Genomic DNA, 18,949 nt, shown 5'->3' with positions numbered 1-18,949 from the left:
ACAATCCGAACCAGTTAATTCTTGGTGGAGACTGATATGGTAAGGATGATATTTATGGCGATGCAGAACACGAACAACACTACTCTGGCCCATGCCAGATTCCCTTGCGATACCGAGCGAGGTGGCGCAGTGGTTAGCACACTGGACTCGCATTCTGGAGGACGACGGTTCAATCCTGTCTCCGGCCATCCTGATTTAGGTTTTCCGTGATTTCCCTAAATCACTTCAGGCAAATGCCGGGATGGTTCCTTTGAAAGGGCACGGCCGATTTCCTTCCCCATCCTTCCCTTACACGAGCTTGCGCTCCGTCTCTAATGACCTCGTTGTCGACGGGACGTTAAACACTAATCTCCTCCTCCTCCCTTGCGATTTGACGCGAACTAACACTAGGATCTCGAACCACAGTGCCAAGAGTATCAATTTCCGTTTCCTCGTTAGTAACTTTCCTTTGCCGGGTATGTATCCGATGCGTTAAATATCTGTTCTCAATTTATCATACACATATTAGTGTTGTATTGCGAAACCGTCTAATGGTGTTTACGTGTCAATGGCACGTTAGATGGATACGCTGTATTCGGCTAATATTTACTAGTTGCACGATATACGAGAGAGAATTGTCAGAGCATGTGCTTCCATAAGTGCCGAAGTGATAAGGAACACAACTCAAACCTTGATAATAAGAACCACTCAAACCATAATAAGAAGATTGCGGCACTACACTGACACCAATGGTCATCACTTCGGACACCTTCTGTAAATGGACGTTCATACCAGCTTTGTTACCCTAGTTGACATTCAAACATCTTACTGTTACACATCACTGGATTCGTCTCGATAGCCACTATCAGAAAATAAGTACCAAATTATAGCATTCCATTTAAAAAACAAAACGAAGTTGACCTTCATATCTCCGACCCGACCCCACCTAGCAGCAAAAAACCAACGTCATATTATGGCCCCCGTTATCCCATGCAACATGTCTCTCACAAACTTTTCAGCTCCTATCATACTTTCGGTGTTACTCTAGATGGCAATAGTGACTCACCCTGTGTATTAGTGAACATTAATATCGTGTGTGTCTACCCTTCGCCTATATGACGGCTTGAACTCAACTGGGGACACAGTCAGTGAGGTGCCTGAGTGCCTGTGGAGGAGTGGCCGTCCATTCTTCCTGAAGAGCCGAAACAAGAGAAGGCAGTGAAGTTAGACTCTGAGGTCTGGATTGAAGTAAGCGCTCTGACTCACCACAAAGGTGTTCCATCGGTACAGGTCGGGCCCTTGCGCAAGCCAGTTCCTTTCGGGAATGTCATTGTACACAAACCATTGCGTCACAGATGCTGCATTGTCATGCTGATCCTATCAGTGATCGTCTCCGAACGGTTCCTCTACTGTAGACGGTACAGAATGCTGTAAGATGTTTTCATGTCCTTATTTAACGTTTTCTTAAGCGTAATAAGCGTATGCCGCTAGAGGGAGTGGTAGGACCAGGTTGAGCTGCGAGTGGTTCTTGCTCATTACTAAAATAATTTTTATTTTATCTAAACAAGTTCTGAATATTTATTTTCTCACAAAAACAGCACAATTTAAAAGACTATTACTTTTTCGAGACCAAACCTGTTACATACTATCCAAACAAATCAGCTTTATACTTCCTCAACGAAAAGAATTTGCTCAACACCAAAATGCTCACGTAACGGTGTGAAATTTCACTACAGTGAAAACACATGAAGTATCGGTGGTGCTTCGTAATAAAAAAAATTGATTTAAAATACACGTATATTGAAAGTTGCACACCGAACCATTGCACAGGCAGCAAATTCAACTTCAAATCTTTAAGAGAATCTTTATAATAAAAATAGAATCCACATGACAGTTAAATAAGGAGCCGGTTGATTGCATAGAACATAACAAAAAATTAAATGACATCAAATCCAGTGGCCAAAAGAATATGTATCTGAAGAGGATTGACAGATATGAAGCACAGTTAGAAGGCAAGTGCCGGTTTTATAATGTGTGCTCATCAGGCAGAATTCACTCAGTACCGAGCGAGGTGGCGCAGTGGTTAGCTCACTGGAGTCGCATTCGGAAGGACGACGGTTCGAACGCGCGTCCGGCCGTCATGATTTAGACTTTCCGTGATTTCCCTACAATCGCTTCAAGCAAATGCCAGGATGGTTCCTTTGAACGGGTGCGGCCGACTTCCTTCCTCAATCTCGCTTCCCGCGTACGGGGTCCCGGGTTCGATTCCCCGCGGGGTCAGGGATTTTTCCTGCTTCGAAATGACTGGGTGTTGTTGTGTCGTCTTCATCATCATTCATCCCCATTACGGTCGGAGGAAGGTAATGCAAACCACCTCCGCTAGGACCTTGCCGAATACGGCGGGTGCGGGTTCCCCGCATCGTCCCCTACGCTCCTCGGAGTTACCGACCTCATTATCATCATCCTTCCATAATCCGATGGGACCGAGGACCTCGCTCTTTGGTTCCCCTCCCAAAAAAGGGACTGACGACCCTTTAGTTTGGTCCCTTTATCCCTCAAACCAACCAACCTCCCCCAAATCAACCAATAAGCCATCCGACCAATTCACTCAGTGCACACAGCAGCGCACACAACTTAATGGCACTTGCAGACCTCAAGCACAAGAGAACAGGCCTGTCTAGTAACACACAGGCAGTTCCGCTCTCTCCATATAACAGTGCCGGCCGCGGTGGTCTAGCGGTTCTAGGCGCTCAGTCCGGAACCGCGCGACTGCTACGGTTGCAGGTTCGAATCCTGCCTCGGGCATGGATGTGTGTGATGTCCTTAGGTTAGTTAGGTTTAAGTAGTTCTAAGTTCTAGGGGACTGATGACCACAGATGTTTAGTCCCATAGTGCTCAGAGCCATATAACAGTGAGCCAGATAACCCTGAAGCAAATCGCGCCCATTCTCGCGGCATTGCAGATCTCGGGCCAACACCCTCTTCCTCGTTATTGCCGTCTACATCTACATCCATACTCCACAAGCCACCTGACGGTGTGTGGCGGAAGGTACTTTGTGTACCTCTATCGGTTCTCCCTTCTATTTCAGTCTCGTATTGTTCGTGGAAAGAAAGATTGTCGTTATGCCTCTGTGTGGGCTCTAATCTCTCTGATTTTATCCTCATGGTCTCTTCGCGAGATATACGTAGGAGGGAGCAGTATACTGCTTGACTCCTCGGTGAAAGTATGTTCTCGAAACTTCGAGAAAAGCCCGTACCGAGCTATTGAGCGTCTCTTCTGCAAAGTCTTCCACTGGAGTTTATCTATCATCTCCGTAACGCTTTCGCGATTACTAAATGATCCTGTAACGAAGCGCTCTGCTCACCGTTGAATCTTCTCTATCTCTTCTATCAACCCTATCTGGTACGGATCACACACTGGTGAGCAATATTCAAGCAGTTGGCGAACAAGTGTACTGTAACCTACTTCCTTTGTTTTCGGATTGCATTTCCTTAGGATTCTTCCAATAAATCTCAGTCTGGCATCTGCTTTACCGACAATCAACTTGATATGATCATTCCATTTTAAATCACTCCTAATGCGTACTCCCAGATAATTTATGGAATTAACTGCTTTCAGTTGCTGACCTGCTATATTGTAGCTAAATGATAAGAGGTCTTTCTTTCTATGTATTCGCAGCGCATTACACTTGTCTACATTGAGGTTCAATTGCCATTCCCTGCACCATGCGTCAATTCGTTGCAGATCCTTGTGCATTTCAGTACAATTTTCCATTGTTACAACCTCTCGATATATCACAGCATCATCCGCAAAAAGCCTCAGTGAACTTCCGATGTTATCCACTAGGTAATTTATGTATACTGTGAATAGCAACGGTGCTACGACACTCCCCTGCGGAATACCTGAAATTACTATTACTTCGGCTCTCCATTGAGAATGACATGCTGCGTTCTGTTATCTAGGAATTCTTCAATCCAATCACATAATTGGTCTGATAGTCCATATGCTCTTGCTTTGTTCATTAAACGACTGCGGGGAACTGTATCGAACGTCTTGCGGAAGTCAAGAAACACGGCATCTACCTGGGAACCCGTGTCTATGGCCCTGAGTCTCATCGACGAATAGCGCGAGCTGGGTTTCACACGATCGTCTTTTTCGAAACCCATGCTGATTCCTACAGAGTAGATTTCTAGTCTCCACAAAAGTCATTATGCTCGAACATAATAAGTGTTCCAAAATTCTTCAACTGATTGACCTACGGCCGGTATTACACTATCAAATTTCTTTGTCAAAGATTTGATCAAAGATGTGATCAAATATTCCGTCAAATATATTTGACAAAGATCTTTGACGTAGCGCTAGAAGGGGTATTACACTGTCATCAAATTTTTCGTCAAAGTTCAAGATGGCTGACAACAACTTGTTATTAACCGCAGTAGTTGCACGTACCGCAATTGCATTGTGTGCACATGCGGAAAAGAAGTGGAGGAAAAAAAAGGAACCATACATACGAGGTCGACAGTCTTAAATTCCTGGGATTACAACTTGATAGTAAATTCAGTTGGGAGGAGCACACCACAGAACTGCAGAAACGCCTTAACAAATCCGTATTTGCAATTCGAGTGTTAATAGCAGACATAGGCAACATAAAAATGAAAAAGCTTGCATACTTTGCCTACTTTCATTCCATAATGTCATATGGGATAATATTTTGGGGTAAATCTTCAAGTCAAACAAAAGTTTTCAGAGTCCAAAAGCGTGTAATACGTATTATTTGTGGAGTAAATTCGCGGGCGTCCTGCAGAAACCTCTTCAAAGAACTGGGTAGACTAACTACTGCCTCTCAGTATATTTACTCCTTAACGAAATTTATCCTAAATAATATATCTCTTTTTCCAATAAACAACTCAGTTCATACATACAATACCAGGAACAAAAATGATCTCAACAAGGACTTAAAAACACTTACTTTAGTTCAAAAATGGGTCCACTACTCAGGAACACTCATCTTCAATAATTTGCCAGCAAACATAAAAAATTTAGTTACAAATAAAGATCAGTTCAAAAGGAGCCTGAAAGACTTACTAGTGGCCAACTCATTCTACTCCATTGACAAAATTTTTAATAGAAACAGATGATGTATTTATTCATACTATTAGTATTGTTATTTCAGCTTTAAAAAATTGACTTCTTCTACATCCGCGAGGCTCTCCTCAGCACGGATCTATGGAATGAAAAACTAATCTAATCTGGGTGAAGCCGTGGGTTTTACGACGACACGATAAAAGCATTCAACAAAACTTGTTACGTGAGCTTACAGTGGATGACGTCAAGTCGTACATCAATTACTTAAGAATGGATGAGCATACATTTCTGTATGTGCTCAATGAAGTGTATGCTCATATCACAAAGCACAATATTCACTTAAGAACTGCTACATCTTCAGAAGACAGGCTCACTGTAACACTCCGATTCCTTGCTACAGGAGAGTGTTATGTTAGGTTAGGTTAGGTCAGGTCAAGTCTCCAATCATCTTAATCTATTTTTGTATTCAGGGTGCCTCACGTAGTAAAGCGCCTCATCAGCTTCATACATCTCTATTAATTTTGTAGTTGTCGGCACACACCAATTGTATTTACCGGCAATGTTTATAAAAACACTACAGACGACAGAACGCTACAGCGATGCTAGCGCTCCATGTGGTAACATGTCACAATGCAGTGAAGTGTGAACAGAAGACAAGCGATTTCTTTGATCAAATCTACAGCGAGGCCCTAGATTTGATCAAATATTGGACGACATTTGACAAAGTCCCTATTACACCATCAAATATCTTTGACAAAGATATTGGACAAAGAAATTTGATAGTGTAATACCGGCCTTAGAGATATAGGTCTATAGTCCTGCACATCTGTTTGATGTCCCTTCTTGAAAACGGGGATGACCTGTGCCCTTCTCCAATCTTTAGGAACGCTACGCTCTTCTAGAGACATACGGTACACCGCTGCAAGAAGGGGGGCAAGTTCCTTTGCATACTCTGTGTAAAATTGAACTGGTATCCCATCAGGTCCAGCGGCCTTTCCTCTTTTGAGCGATTTTAATTGTTTTTCTATCCCACTGTCATATATTTCGATATCTACCAATCTAGAGAGGGAACTACAGCCCAGTCTTCCTCTGTGAAACAGCTTTTGAAAAAGACATTTAGTATTTCGGCCTCTAGTCTGTCATCCTCTATTTCAGTACCATTTTGGTCACAGAGTCCACCACGGCAGCCACGTCGTGCAGTTAAATCCAACGACCGCTTCCGCTACTGAGTTGTGGCACTGGTAGATTCTCGCCCGCAGCCCGAATCCAGACTGCTGGTACTGCTGGCTGTTCTGCAAAGGTTCGCTCGGCGGCGCCTGTCCCGCGTCGCGATGCACGCGGCGCAGACAGCCGCCACCGCCCTGCCCAACCATGTAAGCCGCGCCATGGAGCGGCTTTTAATGTGGGGCGAGCAAGTGACGTCTTGTGACGGGACAAAGGCGACCGCAACCTAACCACGAAACACACCACCACAGCATAACACCGTATCGTCGCTACTTTAATGTTGGCCCTACACATGATCGCATGTAACGTTTAGGGATGTTCAGAAAACAGTAATGTCAGAAGTTGAGTCCGCCTTGATGCAAAACACCTTGCTATTCGTTTATTTCTTTATCATCCCAAACTAGTTTCGCGACAAATATCACCATCATTGGTGGAGTTAATTAATCTAACAAGAAGACGGCACGACCGTGGGGTCGAGGATTTGTCCGAAATTTTGTGTGGTGAAAGATGACCCCTAACACCTCACGTGGTTAAAGTATTAGGACGCACTACTCGGAAAATCCCGGGAAAAATCGATCCAAAGTTTCTTAGGTGCCTTATGAATATAAAATGTTAGTCCATTGCCGAGCCGCCGTCTGCAGTAGATGTTTAGGCCTCGGAGTCTTACGCCAGAGGTATCGGGTTCGATTCTTCCCCTGGCACTTTTTTTTCATCTCTTTCATTTTCTTTTGTTATTCCACCAATTATTCAGAAAGTTTTGCAAACTTACATTATCTTTAACAAATTAGTTACATTACTGAATAAAAATTATTTTCTTTTTGTTCAACAACACAATGCATGGCGGTGGTTTTTCCATTTTAAATTGTAAATTATATGAGAGGAAACACTGGGCTTTTAATCAGAATAACAAAGTCGATTGGGAAACATTTAGTTTTTATACATATAATAATTATAAACAAGAACTGCAGTGGTAATTATCGCAAAAACAAACAAAGCAATAATTTTTTCGACATCTTGCGCAACATATAAAGGCGGATATTTTTCAATCAAGGACGTTTGCAATAAATCTGTACAAAAACATGCCCCATTAACATTTACGAAAATGTTTTGAATTTCTGATAATTTTGAGGCAAACCAGGCATATTGAATCGTGTCTCGGAATATTGGTGACGATAATTGACGGTGGATTACAGAATGAATTTTTATACAATCTTCCCGGGAATTAATTTCACGATTCTTCTGTAACAATGCGCTGCAATTTTGCAAGCAACAGAAGAAAAAAAAAAGTGCCGGAGGAGGAATCGAACCCAAGACCTCTGGCGTAAGGGACCGAGCGCTAACCATGTAGGCCAAACGGCGGGTCGGCAATGGACTAACATTTTATACTCATAAGGCACCTAAGAAACTTAAGATCGATTTTTCCCGGGATTTTCCGGGTAGTGCGTCCTAATACTTTAACCACGTGAGGTGGTAGGGGTCCTCTTTCACCACAAAAAATTTCGGACAAATCCCCGACCCCACGGTCGTGCCGTCTCCTTGTAAAACATGCACAAAATGGCATGGTTGTACAAACACAGTAAAACAATGTTACATTTTTACAATTCGTCTTTCGAAATATAGCTTTCTATTGATACTTTCATACTACCTTATTTGTTGTATGTTACAGCATGTTTTAAGCAATTATTGGCGCTGTTTGCGACATTTTTTTTCTGTTCCCGCCTTTTTACTTAGCGAACATCATGTCATATGCAACCATGTGAGCGGCTAATAGTAAACAAATACTAAAAGGTGAACTTCGTATGTCAGCAGTATATACTTGGGGTTGTGGTATTGTTGTGGAAACCTGTTATTTTGATGTGTATTGAGCTGTTGCTTAGCTACTCGTGTACTCATGTTCGTTGGATGGTGTGTGGCTGCTTTTATACACAGAAAAACAGAACTTTTGCACTTTTTTTCTGATCCAGAATATTACGCCGTCCTGCTGTTCGCGTGTGTCGCGAGAGGCGTATCGCATGTGGCGAAAAAAGCTATGAAAAACTGTAGCGCGAATTACGACGGCTTCTGTTCATTGTTTATGTCTCTGTGTGTGATGAGAAAGTGGTTCTTTTGCGTGTGTGTGCTTTCTGTTCTGTGTCCTTGGTCAGTTCTCTCAGAGCGGTAAAGAGTGTGTTGTTGCAGAGTGTTGTGTTTTCATTTATTACATTTTTCCCTTCGAGTATAGCCTTTTGTATGAAGTAATTTTCTTCTATTGTTAGTTGTCGGTATAGACTGTTGCTGTTTCTCAGAATGCGTAGATCGTTTTCGATATTAGTGGAGTTATGGTTTTTGTTCATTAGATGTTCTGCAAAAGTTTGTGTGCTGTCACCTTTTAGAGCTCTCATGTGCTCTGTGTACCTCGTTTGGAAATGTCTGCTTGTTTGTCCTATGTAGTGGGCCTGACAGGAGTTGCAAGTGAGTTGATATATTCCAGCATTGCTGAATTTGTCTGAGGTTTTTCTAACTGGTCTTAGTCTTTTGACAAAATATTGATATACCGATATATTTTCTAAAAGTACGTATCGGCGTTATATTTATTTACGATATATTGATATAGAAATAGCAATACTGAGGCCCGATATTTTTATTTTATATTACATATTTTTCTCAATTTTCGATAATTATTTGAAACTTTTTAATTTTTTTCATATTTCGCAGCTTCAGATGTGAATGTATTCGATACACTGGAGGTATGAATTAAAAAACCCCTTCAGTCACAACTTTTCGTGTTTTATTAACTATACGATGCATTTCAGACCCTGTGGGTCAATCATCAGGTGTAATTTGGCTTAATACATGCTTTATTTTTTTCTCTTGAATGAGATGAAATGCATATTCCTGTCACGAATAGGTTTGATATTAGGTTATGAATTTCGTAACTCAGACACGGAAAATATGAGCGAAATAGCGGAAAAGATGAACAGTGTAAACTTACCACATAGTCCAAGAAAAGCGTTTTTAAGATTTTAGCACCAGCAAACATTGTTTTCTCCATCGTTTTCTTACATGTCACTGCATTGAAGATGCACAATTTTATACACATGTTTGTAAACGCTTCGCAGATGCTTATATACATGGTGTGGTCAAAGATAAGTTTATTCGTAGTGTTAAAGATATAAATATTAAACAATTGACGTATGCGGGAAATAACTTTAGAATAGATCTTTAAAATTACTGAAATAACTGTGGCTTCCGAAATCAGGGTGTTCATTTAAAATAGATTCTGGTTTTCTAATTTTGTGGAGGTATATCTCCAGTTGTTCTAACAGATTTAGGGTATTACCATTGGCTTCGTTGCTTAGTACTACCAAATTGTTTCCTAGACTGTTTACATGTTTCGTTTCCAACATCGTGCACTTCATAAAACACGAAAAGTTGTGACTGAAGGCGTTTTTTAATTCGTACCTCCAGTATATTTGAAACTGTTTTTTTTTATTGTAACGCAGAATAATTTTACTTTCTGTGTGTGAAGGAATCTTACTACTTCTTGACTTTCTACCAGGTCCAGTCTTTCTCTTTGTGAAACAAGTGTAGATGGCAGAAAGAAGTCCGAATGAACACGGACGGTGTGGGGGGGGGGGGGGAGGGAGTGGCGCTGTATGAATGGAAGAAAAATATTCCCGATGTGAAGAAATAGCACAGCAGTTGCGTTCAAAAAACGACGCAACTAGTATGCTATTTCTTCACAGCAGCATTCTTCAATAACAGTTGTCGAAAACGATGAACAAAAATATAAATGACAAGATTGCTGTGGGCGGAGACGTCTCAGGGGTAATTCTGACATAATCGGCGCTCGACGCATGCAATAGAAATTGCCGCGGTCAGCTTCAGAATGCAATTTTACACCACAACTGCTAGATCGCTGGCGTTTGTAGGCGGGAAAAAAGAAAGAAAAAGAAAAACAGGGAAGCCGACATGAAGTGTTCCGGACAAATCCGATATATGGCGAAACCGAATGACGGCCAGCTTTTGTTGTGCCACTTACATGCAGATACCATTGTTAGTAAAGTGGTTATTGCCAAGTGTAAACGTGCATCGTTTTCCCTTTCAATTCCTGCTCAAAAAGAGATTAGCAGGCTGCTAGTTTGTTGATGTACAGAATATCTAATAATAAATATATACTTAAATATACAGCTCTAAAGCCAGCATTATATTTACAACGCGCAACCGATATTTTTATAGGCCCTTACGTCGATATTTTTCCTTCGATGTATCGATACTTTTTTCGGTATATAAATGACCGATAATGATACATTTTAAATGTCGATAGATCGGATAGACGAAATTTTTAAAAATATGTAACGTTCTCCGGAAATTTGCAAAATCGTAAGACTTCCATCGGATTGCCGCCGTGTATATCGTGGTTCATCACTCCAGAGCATTCGTTTCCAGCCGTCCACTGCCTAGCGGCGTCTTTCTTTAGAGCACCTCAGGTGTCGCTTAGCGTCGACTGCTGAAATTCAGTGGTACGGACACGTAAGAACAGTGACGGAAACTGGGATGTCAAACTAAACGAAGAACGAGAAGAGGATGACATGGGAGACACGCACTCCATCCTACCTTCCCCAACTCGCATCCCATATCAACTCATCCATTGCCTACACCTTTTCTTCTTGCAGCGCCTTCCTAAATCCCATTCCCAACACTTAATACCGTACCCATTAATCCAGATACCCTGCTGCACCACTAAATTCATAGCCCACATGCTGGACACCTCCATGCCTCATCATCCTCTCTCGCCGGAACTTCAAGGAACTTCCATTTCCCAGCGATGAAATATGTCCAGCTGTGTCTCTCTCTCTCCTGCCCTAGTCACGACGCGCCTCCTCACACCATCCTTCAACTTTCCTACCTCCACATTCCTCCCTCTCAATTTTACTCGCTACCAGCGGCTACTTATGGCCCATTCACCACGCCACCTCCGCCATGAACATGATCATCTTCATGCATAGTGTAATGACTGGCAGTTATCTCTCAATATTAGTAAGTATAAACTACTGCGTATAACAAGGCGAAAATCCCCATTAATGTACGAGTACAAAATAAATGCCCAGTCTTTGGAAGCGGTAACGTCCGTCAAGTATCTGGGTGTGACTATTCGAAATGATCTCAAATGGAATGATCAGATTACACAAGTAACGGGTAAGGCAAACTCTAGATTGCGGTTTATTGGTAGAATCGTGAAGTGATGCAGTCCTTCACCAACGGAAATACTTACAATACGTTAGTTCGTCCAGTCTTAGAGTATTGTTCGTCTGTATGGGACCCTTACCAGTTGGGTCTGATTCAAGAGATTGAGAAGGTCCAAAGAAGAGCGGCAAGATTCGTGACTGGTACATTTAGCAATCGCAAGAGCGTTACAAATCTCATAGAAAGTTTGATGTGGGACACACTTGCAGATAGACGGCGCGCTAAACGGAAGGTGCTGCTCACTAAATTCTGAAATCCGATCTTCACCGAGGATGTAGAGCATATATTACTACCACCAACTTTCAAATCGCGCAATGATCACCATTCAAAGACAAGGGAAATTAGAGCTCTTACTGAGGCATTAAGACAGTCGTTTTTCCCTCGCGCAATGGAACAGAGGAGCGGAAATATGGAGCGAATTGTGCCCTCCGCCACACACCGCTTGGTGGCTAGCGGAGTATATATGTAGATGTAGATGCATCGCCATTATACCACTGAAGCATGTACTTTATCTTCAATGATTTTGTTTTAACTGTAATATAAAATCATCAAGAACTGCAAGAGAAAAACAAAATGGTTCAAATGGCTCTGAGCACTATGGGACTTAAGTTCGACCGTAGCGGTCGCGCGGATCCAGACTGAAGCGCCTGAACCGCTCGGCCACACCGGCCGGCCAGAGAAAAACATAAAACATGGAAGAAATCCATCTAGGACAAGGAGGAGGAACAGTTGGGGAGAAATGTCTCGCTTTTGCTGGCGATATTGCAGTAATTTCTAAGGACAAAACAGGTGCAAAGACAATGATAGAACCACTCGACGAAATTGCTGCTAAAACCGGATTACTAATACCATATGAGGAAACTGAATACATTATACATGCACACAGCAGAGAAAAATACATAGAAAAACAACGTAGAAACATCAAGAGAGTTGATAAGTTTAAGTATTTGGGAGAACCGATACAATCAAATGGGTTAGATAACACCACAAGTAAGGAAAAATCGAAGAATATGGAATTAGCAAACAAACTCACCAAAAAGCGATATAAAGAAAGATCAATATCATTCTAGGAAAAAAATCCAACATTACGCAACAGTAATTAAACCGGAAGCACTTTACGGATCTGAGTGCCTAACACTGAGTAAAAGAGATGAACAAGAAGAACTGTCAAAGAAACAACGGAAAATGCTCAGAAATATTTTAGGATCACAAAAGAACAAAGATAACAACTAGACGAAGAGGAGATGGTGGTGGTGGTGACTGGTTAACGTCCCGTCGACAACGAGGTCATTAGAGACGGAGCGCAAGCTCGGGTTAGGGAAGGATTGGGAAGGAAATCGGCCGTGCCCTTTCAAAGGAACCATCCCGGCATTTGCCTGAAACGATTTAGGGAAATCACGGAAAACCTAAATCAGGATGGCTGGAGACGGGATTGAACCGTCGTCCTCCCGAATGCGAGTCCAGTGTGCTAACCACTGCGCCACCTCGCTCGGTGACGAAGAGGAGAAATGAGGATGTGTACAGAAAAATAGAAACAATCATAGACACAAGAAGAAAGAGGAGACTAAACGTTTGTCATATTTACAGAATGAATGACAATAGCCCAACGAAGAAAGCTTTTAATTATTATATTGAAAAATCCGCCTCAGTTGCGAAAATTTTCTGGTCTTTACCAAGGTTTCGGCTAGATTAATTTAGCCTTCTTCAGAAGTATAAAATTACTATAACATGCCAGAGTAAGGCACAATCAACATCAAAAATTAATGTTGACTATGCCTTACTCTGGCATGTTATAGTAATTTTATACTTCTGAAGAAGGTTAAATTAATCTAGCCGAAACTTTGGTAAAGACCAGAAAATTTTCGCAACTGAGGCGGATTTTTCAATTTGTTAGTAGTTGCTGACGGGGCTGCAATACGCTAAAAATTCTTAAACTTTTAATTTCCAAATAAAAAAAACACCACGAGATGGCTGGAAGAGACAACAAAGGACTTAAGAAAACTTAACGCAGCAGAAAATACCATACAGAATAGGGAAAGTTTCAAGCTACTGATCAGTACTGAAAAATTTCCTATCCAGTAACGAAATTCACAGCCTAGGAGGGTCGTGTCAAATGAATAGAGGCACATCAGCCAAGGCATGAATAAGTTCTGGTAAGATAAAAAGAAAAAGATTGTACCTTTGTCTTAGGTTCTAAGCGGTCTATAATGGCCAAATTCTGTAATAAAAAATAAAATCATCTAAAAGTTCGAAAAACTCTCAAAATTTTCCACCAATGTGCCTTGTAAAAGTCGTCATTATTTTCATCATTTATTTTCATCTGCTTTTACACGACATGGGTTTAAAGGAATAACGGGAATTTTGTGTTTGAAAGAGTATTATTTATTCGTCTACACGAATGTTACCCCTTCAAAGCGGGCCCCTGTAGAAATTAACTGTGACCTGGCCTTAATTGGCTCGGATGGCATTGAGTACGCGCGCCCAGACGGCCTGTGTGGCGTGCGTTATTTTGCCTCCGGGCCAATGCATAGAGTTATGAATAAACCCCAGAAAACAACGTTAAGTGCTCGAATATCACCACTTTGATACCAATTACGTGACGTAAGAAGCGCGCGACAGGAAAGTTGTTTGGAGATACGACTGTTGCGTGTTCCATTCTGAATTGGCGTTTGGCGTGACATTTCTTGATCATCTACATCTATATCGCTACTCTGCAAATCACACTTAAGTGCCTTGCAGAGGATTCACCGAACCACCTTCGAAATAATTCTCTATCATTCCACTCCCAAACAGCGCGCGGAAAAAACGAACTCCTATATCTTTCTGCTTCTTTCAATCGCTGCAAGACTGCTGCAGTACTTCGGGGCATTATCCTCCTTCAGTATCCGATCTTCCTTTTTCTCGGTGAACCAACGATTAGCAGTCGGTGTCAAACATCTTTGAAAAAAGCAACTGGTAAGCTGCACTCATGTTTCTTCTTGTGTATCTCAGTCAAGAATTCAAAGTAAACTAATGGCTTATGGACAAGGCAAGAAGGATAAAGGTTCACTCTGTTAGGTTGTAGAAGAACTAAGGCGATGGCTTTTATCATCTGTGTAATGCCGATCACGCTCTTACCGAACAGATTGTAGCTCTTGATGATGCCATTGTTATTTTTCCTCTTTTCCCCGCCCGCCTAAAGGTCAGGCCTTGTTTTTGTGCCCATTTTCCAAGTTACTGTGAATAGATACTAGCTACCCTATAATCATGACACCAAATAAACAAAGCGTAGGATGGAGAACAAAGGTTTATGTAAATGGTAAAGTTTTTGTTAATGTAAATGGAAATGTTTATGCAATGTATGTGAAATAAAACAGATCTGGTGAATCACTTGAAAATTAAGCATGCGCTTCTAAAAGACAGTCGTGTAGGTACTACGGTAGCCTTATTCCCCAGTACGCTGTAAAGTTCTAAGGACAACATTTAATAGAAAAATTAATTATTTAGTCGACAATATTTTATAACAATAAAATACAAATATTTATTGTAAGTTTAAAAACTTGCGCAAATGAAAGGTAATTTTTAATTGATTGTCATAAAAATCGTAGAATGCAACTATTAAAAAAATATTTTATACAACTTTTTCAAAATACGAATTGGATACTTTTAAATTTTAGAGCGATTCGCATGATGTGGACTCTGCGGAGATTCCTTGTTCTCTGCCCAGTACACTGGCATGAAAAATAATCGAATAATTTATTATTTAGATACAATTAATCGACATCATTAAGTGATTGATTTAAATCATCGAAAAGGCCCAGAAACGACACTTACTCTTAATAACCATACTTATCTTCGAGTCATCAGTGCATAGATTAGATTAAATTTTATCAACTGTGCGCATTTTGTCAACTGTTTGCATTTTACCAACTGGGTCTTTATCAAGATATGTATACGTGTGGAGTGCCTTTTATACTTTGACTTCATGTAACGTAACATGGCAGTTTTATAACAGGTTCCATAAAATCAGGTGATGGTAGCATAAGTTCGCTGAAACCAGTAGTCTTGAAACAATAAAAGTGTCTATAAAGCGATCGCGGTCTACCATCCAGATCAGTCCCGTAGCACAGCATGTGTGCCTTACATAATGTGCCTTCCACAGATGGCAAGTGAAATGATCCTCATGGCCGTGGAATAAGTCTTAAACATATTCTCATTTAAACGGTAATAAATAACTTCATAAAAATTTCAAATCTTCAGTTCACGAAGGTGCACATGATAATTCTTAGGCTACTTTAGCCATGGATCATCAAATAAAAAAAATACATTTTACAACATTTATTTACAATGACCACATTACTGCACTAAATCTGTAAAAATGTCAGGTTGCACCAATACTCGCCTCATTTGATATTGTTAGTAACTTATAAATATCAGATGGTTCTGCTTCGAAATTCATCAGTGGAGTAGGAGATGGCCGCCAATAAATCCAATAGGCTCCACTTAAACTGAACTTTAATAGTGGTTAAACTTATTGTGACTGCTGGCATGTTACTGAAAATGTGTGCTGATGAGTAATGGATACCTTCCTGGACCAAAGTAAGTAACTGTAAATCTTTGTGAAGATTATTCTTATTTCTAGTACTGATTCCACTGACTTGGGTCTTTTAAAGAATGAGATATATAAGAAATCATCAGCCTCGATTTCGGTAATGAAACCAACCTTTAGCTAGGTTTCAGCCCAAGTAATTGAGCCTTCTTCAGAAGATAAACCTGATTCTATAATATGTCTACGAGGGCATGGTCTAGAAATAAAACTGAGACAGCCTGAACAGTCGTAGTCACATTTTAAAAATGCGGTGACTACGCCTATTCAGGCTGTTTTAATTTTATTTCTAGACCATACCCTCTTAGACATATTGTAGAATCAGGTTTATCTTCTGAAGAAGGCTCAATTACTCGGGCTGAAACCTGGGTAAAGGTTGGTTTCATTACCGTAATCAAGGCTGATAGTTTCTTATACATTAGATTATCACGATTGCTGACTGGGCTGCAATGTTGAAAGTACTAGAAAGAGATATATTGTTAATAACAAATTTCATTAAGGAATAAGTATACAACATGTCCCAGAAATGTTGCGATAAATCTTCAAGAGGTTGTAAAGAGCGTCTCGAGGGCTAAATTGACGATATGAACCTGTGTCCAGAAACTTCATCCAATGTCCGTACAGAGTGTCGGTTTTATATGCGTCGGCGCCTGCCACTAGGCTACCCCTTCGACAGCAAACGTGACTTTGTGTGCTGAGGGACCGTAGGCAGAATGTTTCGCAATGTTGTTAGTTATTTAGTGATCGTGATTAATTGCCATAATCGTCTGTGGAGAAGATGGGGTTAGCTGCTGCGTACACAGGCCTTGTCTTCTACGAATGCAGTGCTCTGTTGCCTCTGCTCAAATGGTTCTGAGCACTATGGGGACATCTGAGGTCATCAGTCCCTAGAACTTAGAACTACTAAATCTAACTAACCTAAGGACATCACACACATCCATTCCCGAGGCAGGACTCGAACCTGCGACCGTAGCAGTCGCGCTGTTATGGACTGAAGCGCCTAGAACCGATCGGCCACTGCGGCCAGCCTGTTGCCTGTGTTGATTACGGTGTCTGACAAAGGTTTCCTCCACCTACAGTTTATTTTTATCCTGGAACTCTCTGAAATTTCTACTGTATTTCGGTATACAGGGGAAAACTAAACTGAAGGTGGAAACCTGTGTCCGAAACCGCCATCCACCGCGGCAATGTAGCATTCCATTCACAGTAAAGAAGGCCTGTCTAATGCAGCAGCTAGCTCCACCTTCTCCATCAGCGATCGTGACAAACAGTCCGCGATCGTTCAATAACAAACATCATTGCAAGACGTTCCGCCTATGGTCCATCAGTGTACAAAGTCACGTTTGCTGCCGAAGCGACAGGCACCGACGCCTATAACTTCGACGCTCTGTGGCGTTGTTGGATGACGTTTCTGGACACGGTTTCCTATCCTCAAGTTGTTCCTCAAGACACCTTCTACAGCCCGCGAAGTCTGTTGCAGCATGTCTGGGAAACCCTGTATAGGGAAGCAGTGCTCAGTATTCTAAAGAGGGCTCTCCGTGATGTTCGTGAGTTCATACAACAACTAATTCATATTACACGTTTTTGAGTTGTTGAGTTACCCCTAAAAATAGCCCATATGACATTGTGGAATATTTGACCTCATAGGTGGCTAGTAAATGGGTAATGCAATTCTAGAGCTAGCACGCTGTGAGAGGGTAGATTGTCGGTACTTACGGAAGGCGGAGAAGCCTGCTGGGAAGTGAGCTGCGTCGAGGGGCGGCAGCGGGGGCGGCACTCCGTGGACGGAGGCGGCGTGTGGAGGCGGCAGCGCCAGGAAAGCGCCCGGGGGCGGCGGGGGCCGCGAGAACTGCTGCGGCAGCGACAGCGACAGGGCGCTGGTGACGCGAGCGGGGGCGGCGTCGGGGGCGGAGGTGGCACCGGCATCGGCGGTGGCGTCGTGGGTGGGGGCGGGCGTCGCTGGGCCGTAGAGGCGCGCGAAGAAACGCCGCGGGGACGACGGACGGCGCGGGGGCGGAGGCGCCGACACTGGGGGCGGAGGGCTCAAAGTCCCACTGGGGGTGGGCAACATGCTGGTCCCCTCACCAGTGCGCGAGGGGCCACTTCTCAGAGGAGGGTAAAAAGCACTGGTCAGGTCCTCTGTAGGACCTTCAGGGCATCAACTCGTCGGTGCCAGATTCAGTATAATGATTTACAGATGATGGGACAGCTAATATTTACTGGAGTCGCGGTCTCTGCGGGTTGGTCAACATATCAGCTTCTCAGATCCAGATTCAGTACCTCCACACCCTACAAATGACGAGTCCAAAGGCGTGAACAGCTTTACTCTCTGAGAACATAAAGAGTCCCACAATGTTCCATCACTGCTTCAGCTCCTTATGAGGTCCAGTTTCAGTACATGTTGTCATCCAAATGCCCTAAAGTCTTAATGTGTGACGATCCTGGTGGTATCTGTTGTGTACTTCCTGAGTAAGGGAGATGCACCTCTTCAGGATCACCAGAGCATTATCCTCTTGCGAGGCTCAGATTCAGTAAATCAGTGTCCTAGGAATGCCCAAGGACGATAGTCTTCAACAGTTCAAGAGCCTCTAAAACACACTGTACTGTCTGAGGTATTTATAGTTTCGACAGTGTTTCAACTCCTTGTGAGGTCCAAATTCAGCCCGTCTTATGCGTAGGTATAGTCTTCAACACTGACATTGAAAAACCCGACGACTGGAAGTGACCTACTTACGAACTCAGCTTCTAGGAGACGTTGCCCCTTATGAGGTCAGGATTTAGAATGTAGCTGGCCCACAAACGGCTGAGTCCCAATCTTAAGCAGCTAGAAGTTCGCAGAAATTGGTGGAA

At 42.3% G+C, this 18,949-nt stretch overlaps 1 protein-coding gene across 1 annotated transcript in view; it reads right to left on the bottom strand.

Moving 5' to 3' along the window:
- The window catches only part of LOC124718726 (verprolin-like), a 106,291-nt gene extending 88,121 nt beyond the window's left edge, over positions 1-18,170 (bottom strand). The window contains exon 1 of the mRNA XM_047244343.1: positions 17,816-18,170. Coding sequence (XP_047100299.1) covers positions 17,816-18,170 — 355 coding nt within the window. The remainder of the gene's footprint in view (positions 1-17,815) is intronic.
- Between the last annotated feature and the right edge of the window lie 779 nt (positions 18,171-18,949).

This window comes from Schistocerca piceifrons, chromosome 10 (assembly GCF_021461385.2).
Source record: "Schistocerca piceifrons isolate TAMUIC-IGC-003096 chromosome 10, iqSchPice1.1, whole genome shotgun sequence".
NCBI classification, from domain to species: Eukaryota; Metazoa; Arthropoda; class Insecta; order Orthoptera; family Acrididae; genus Schistocerca; species Schistocerca piceifrons.
This window is presented reverse-complemented; position numbering and strand designations above follow the sequence as displayed.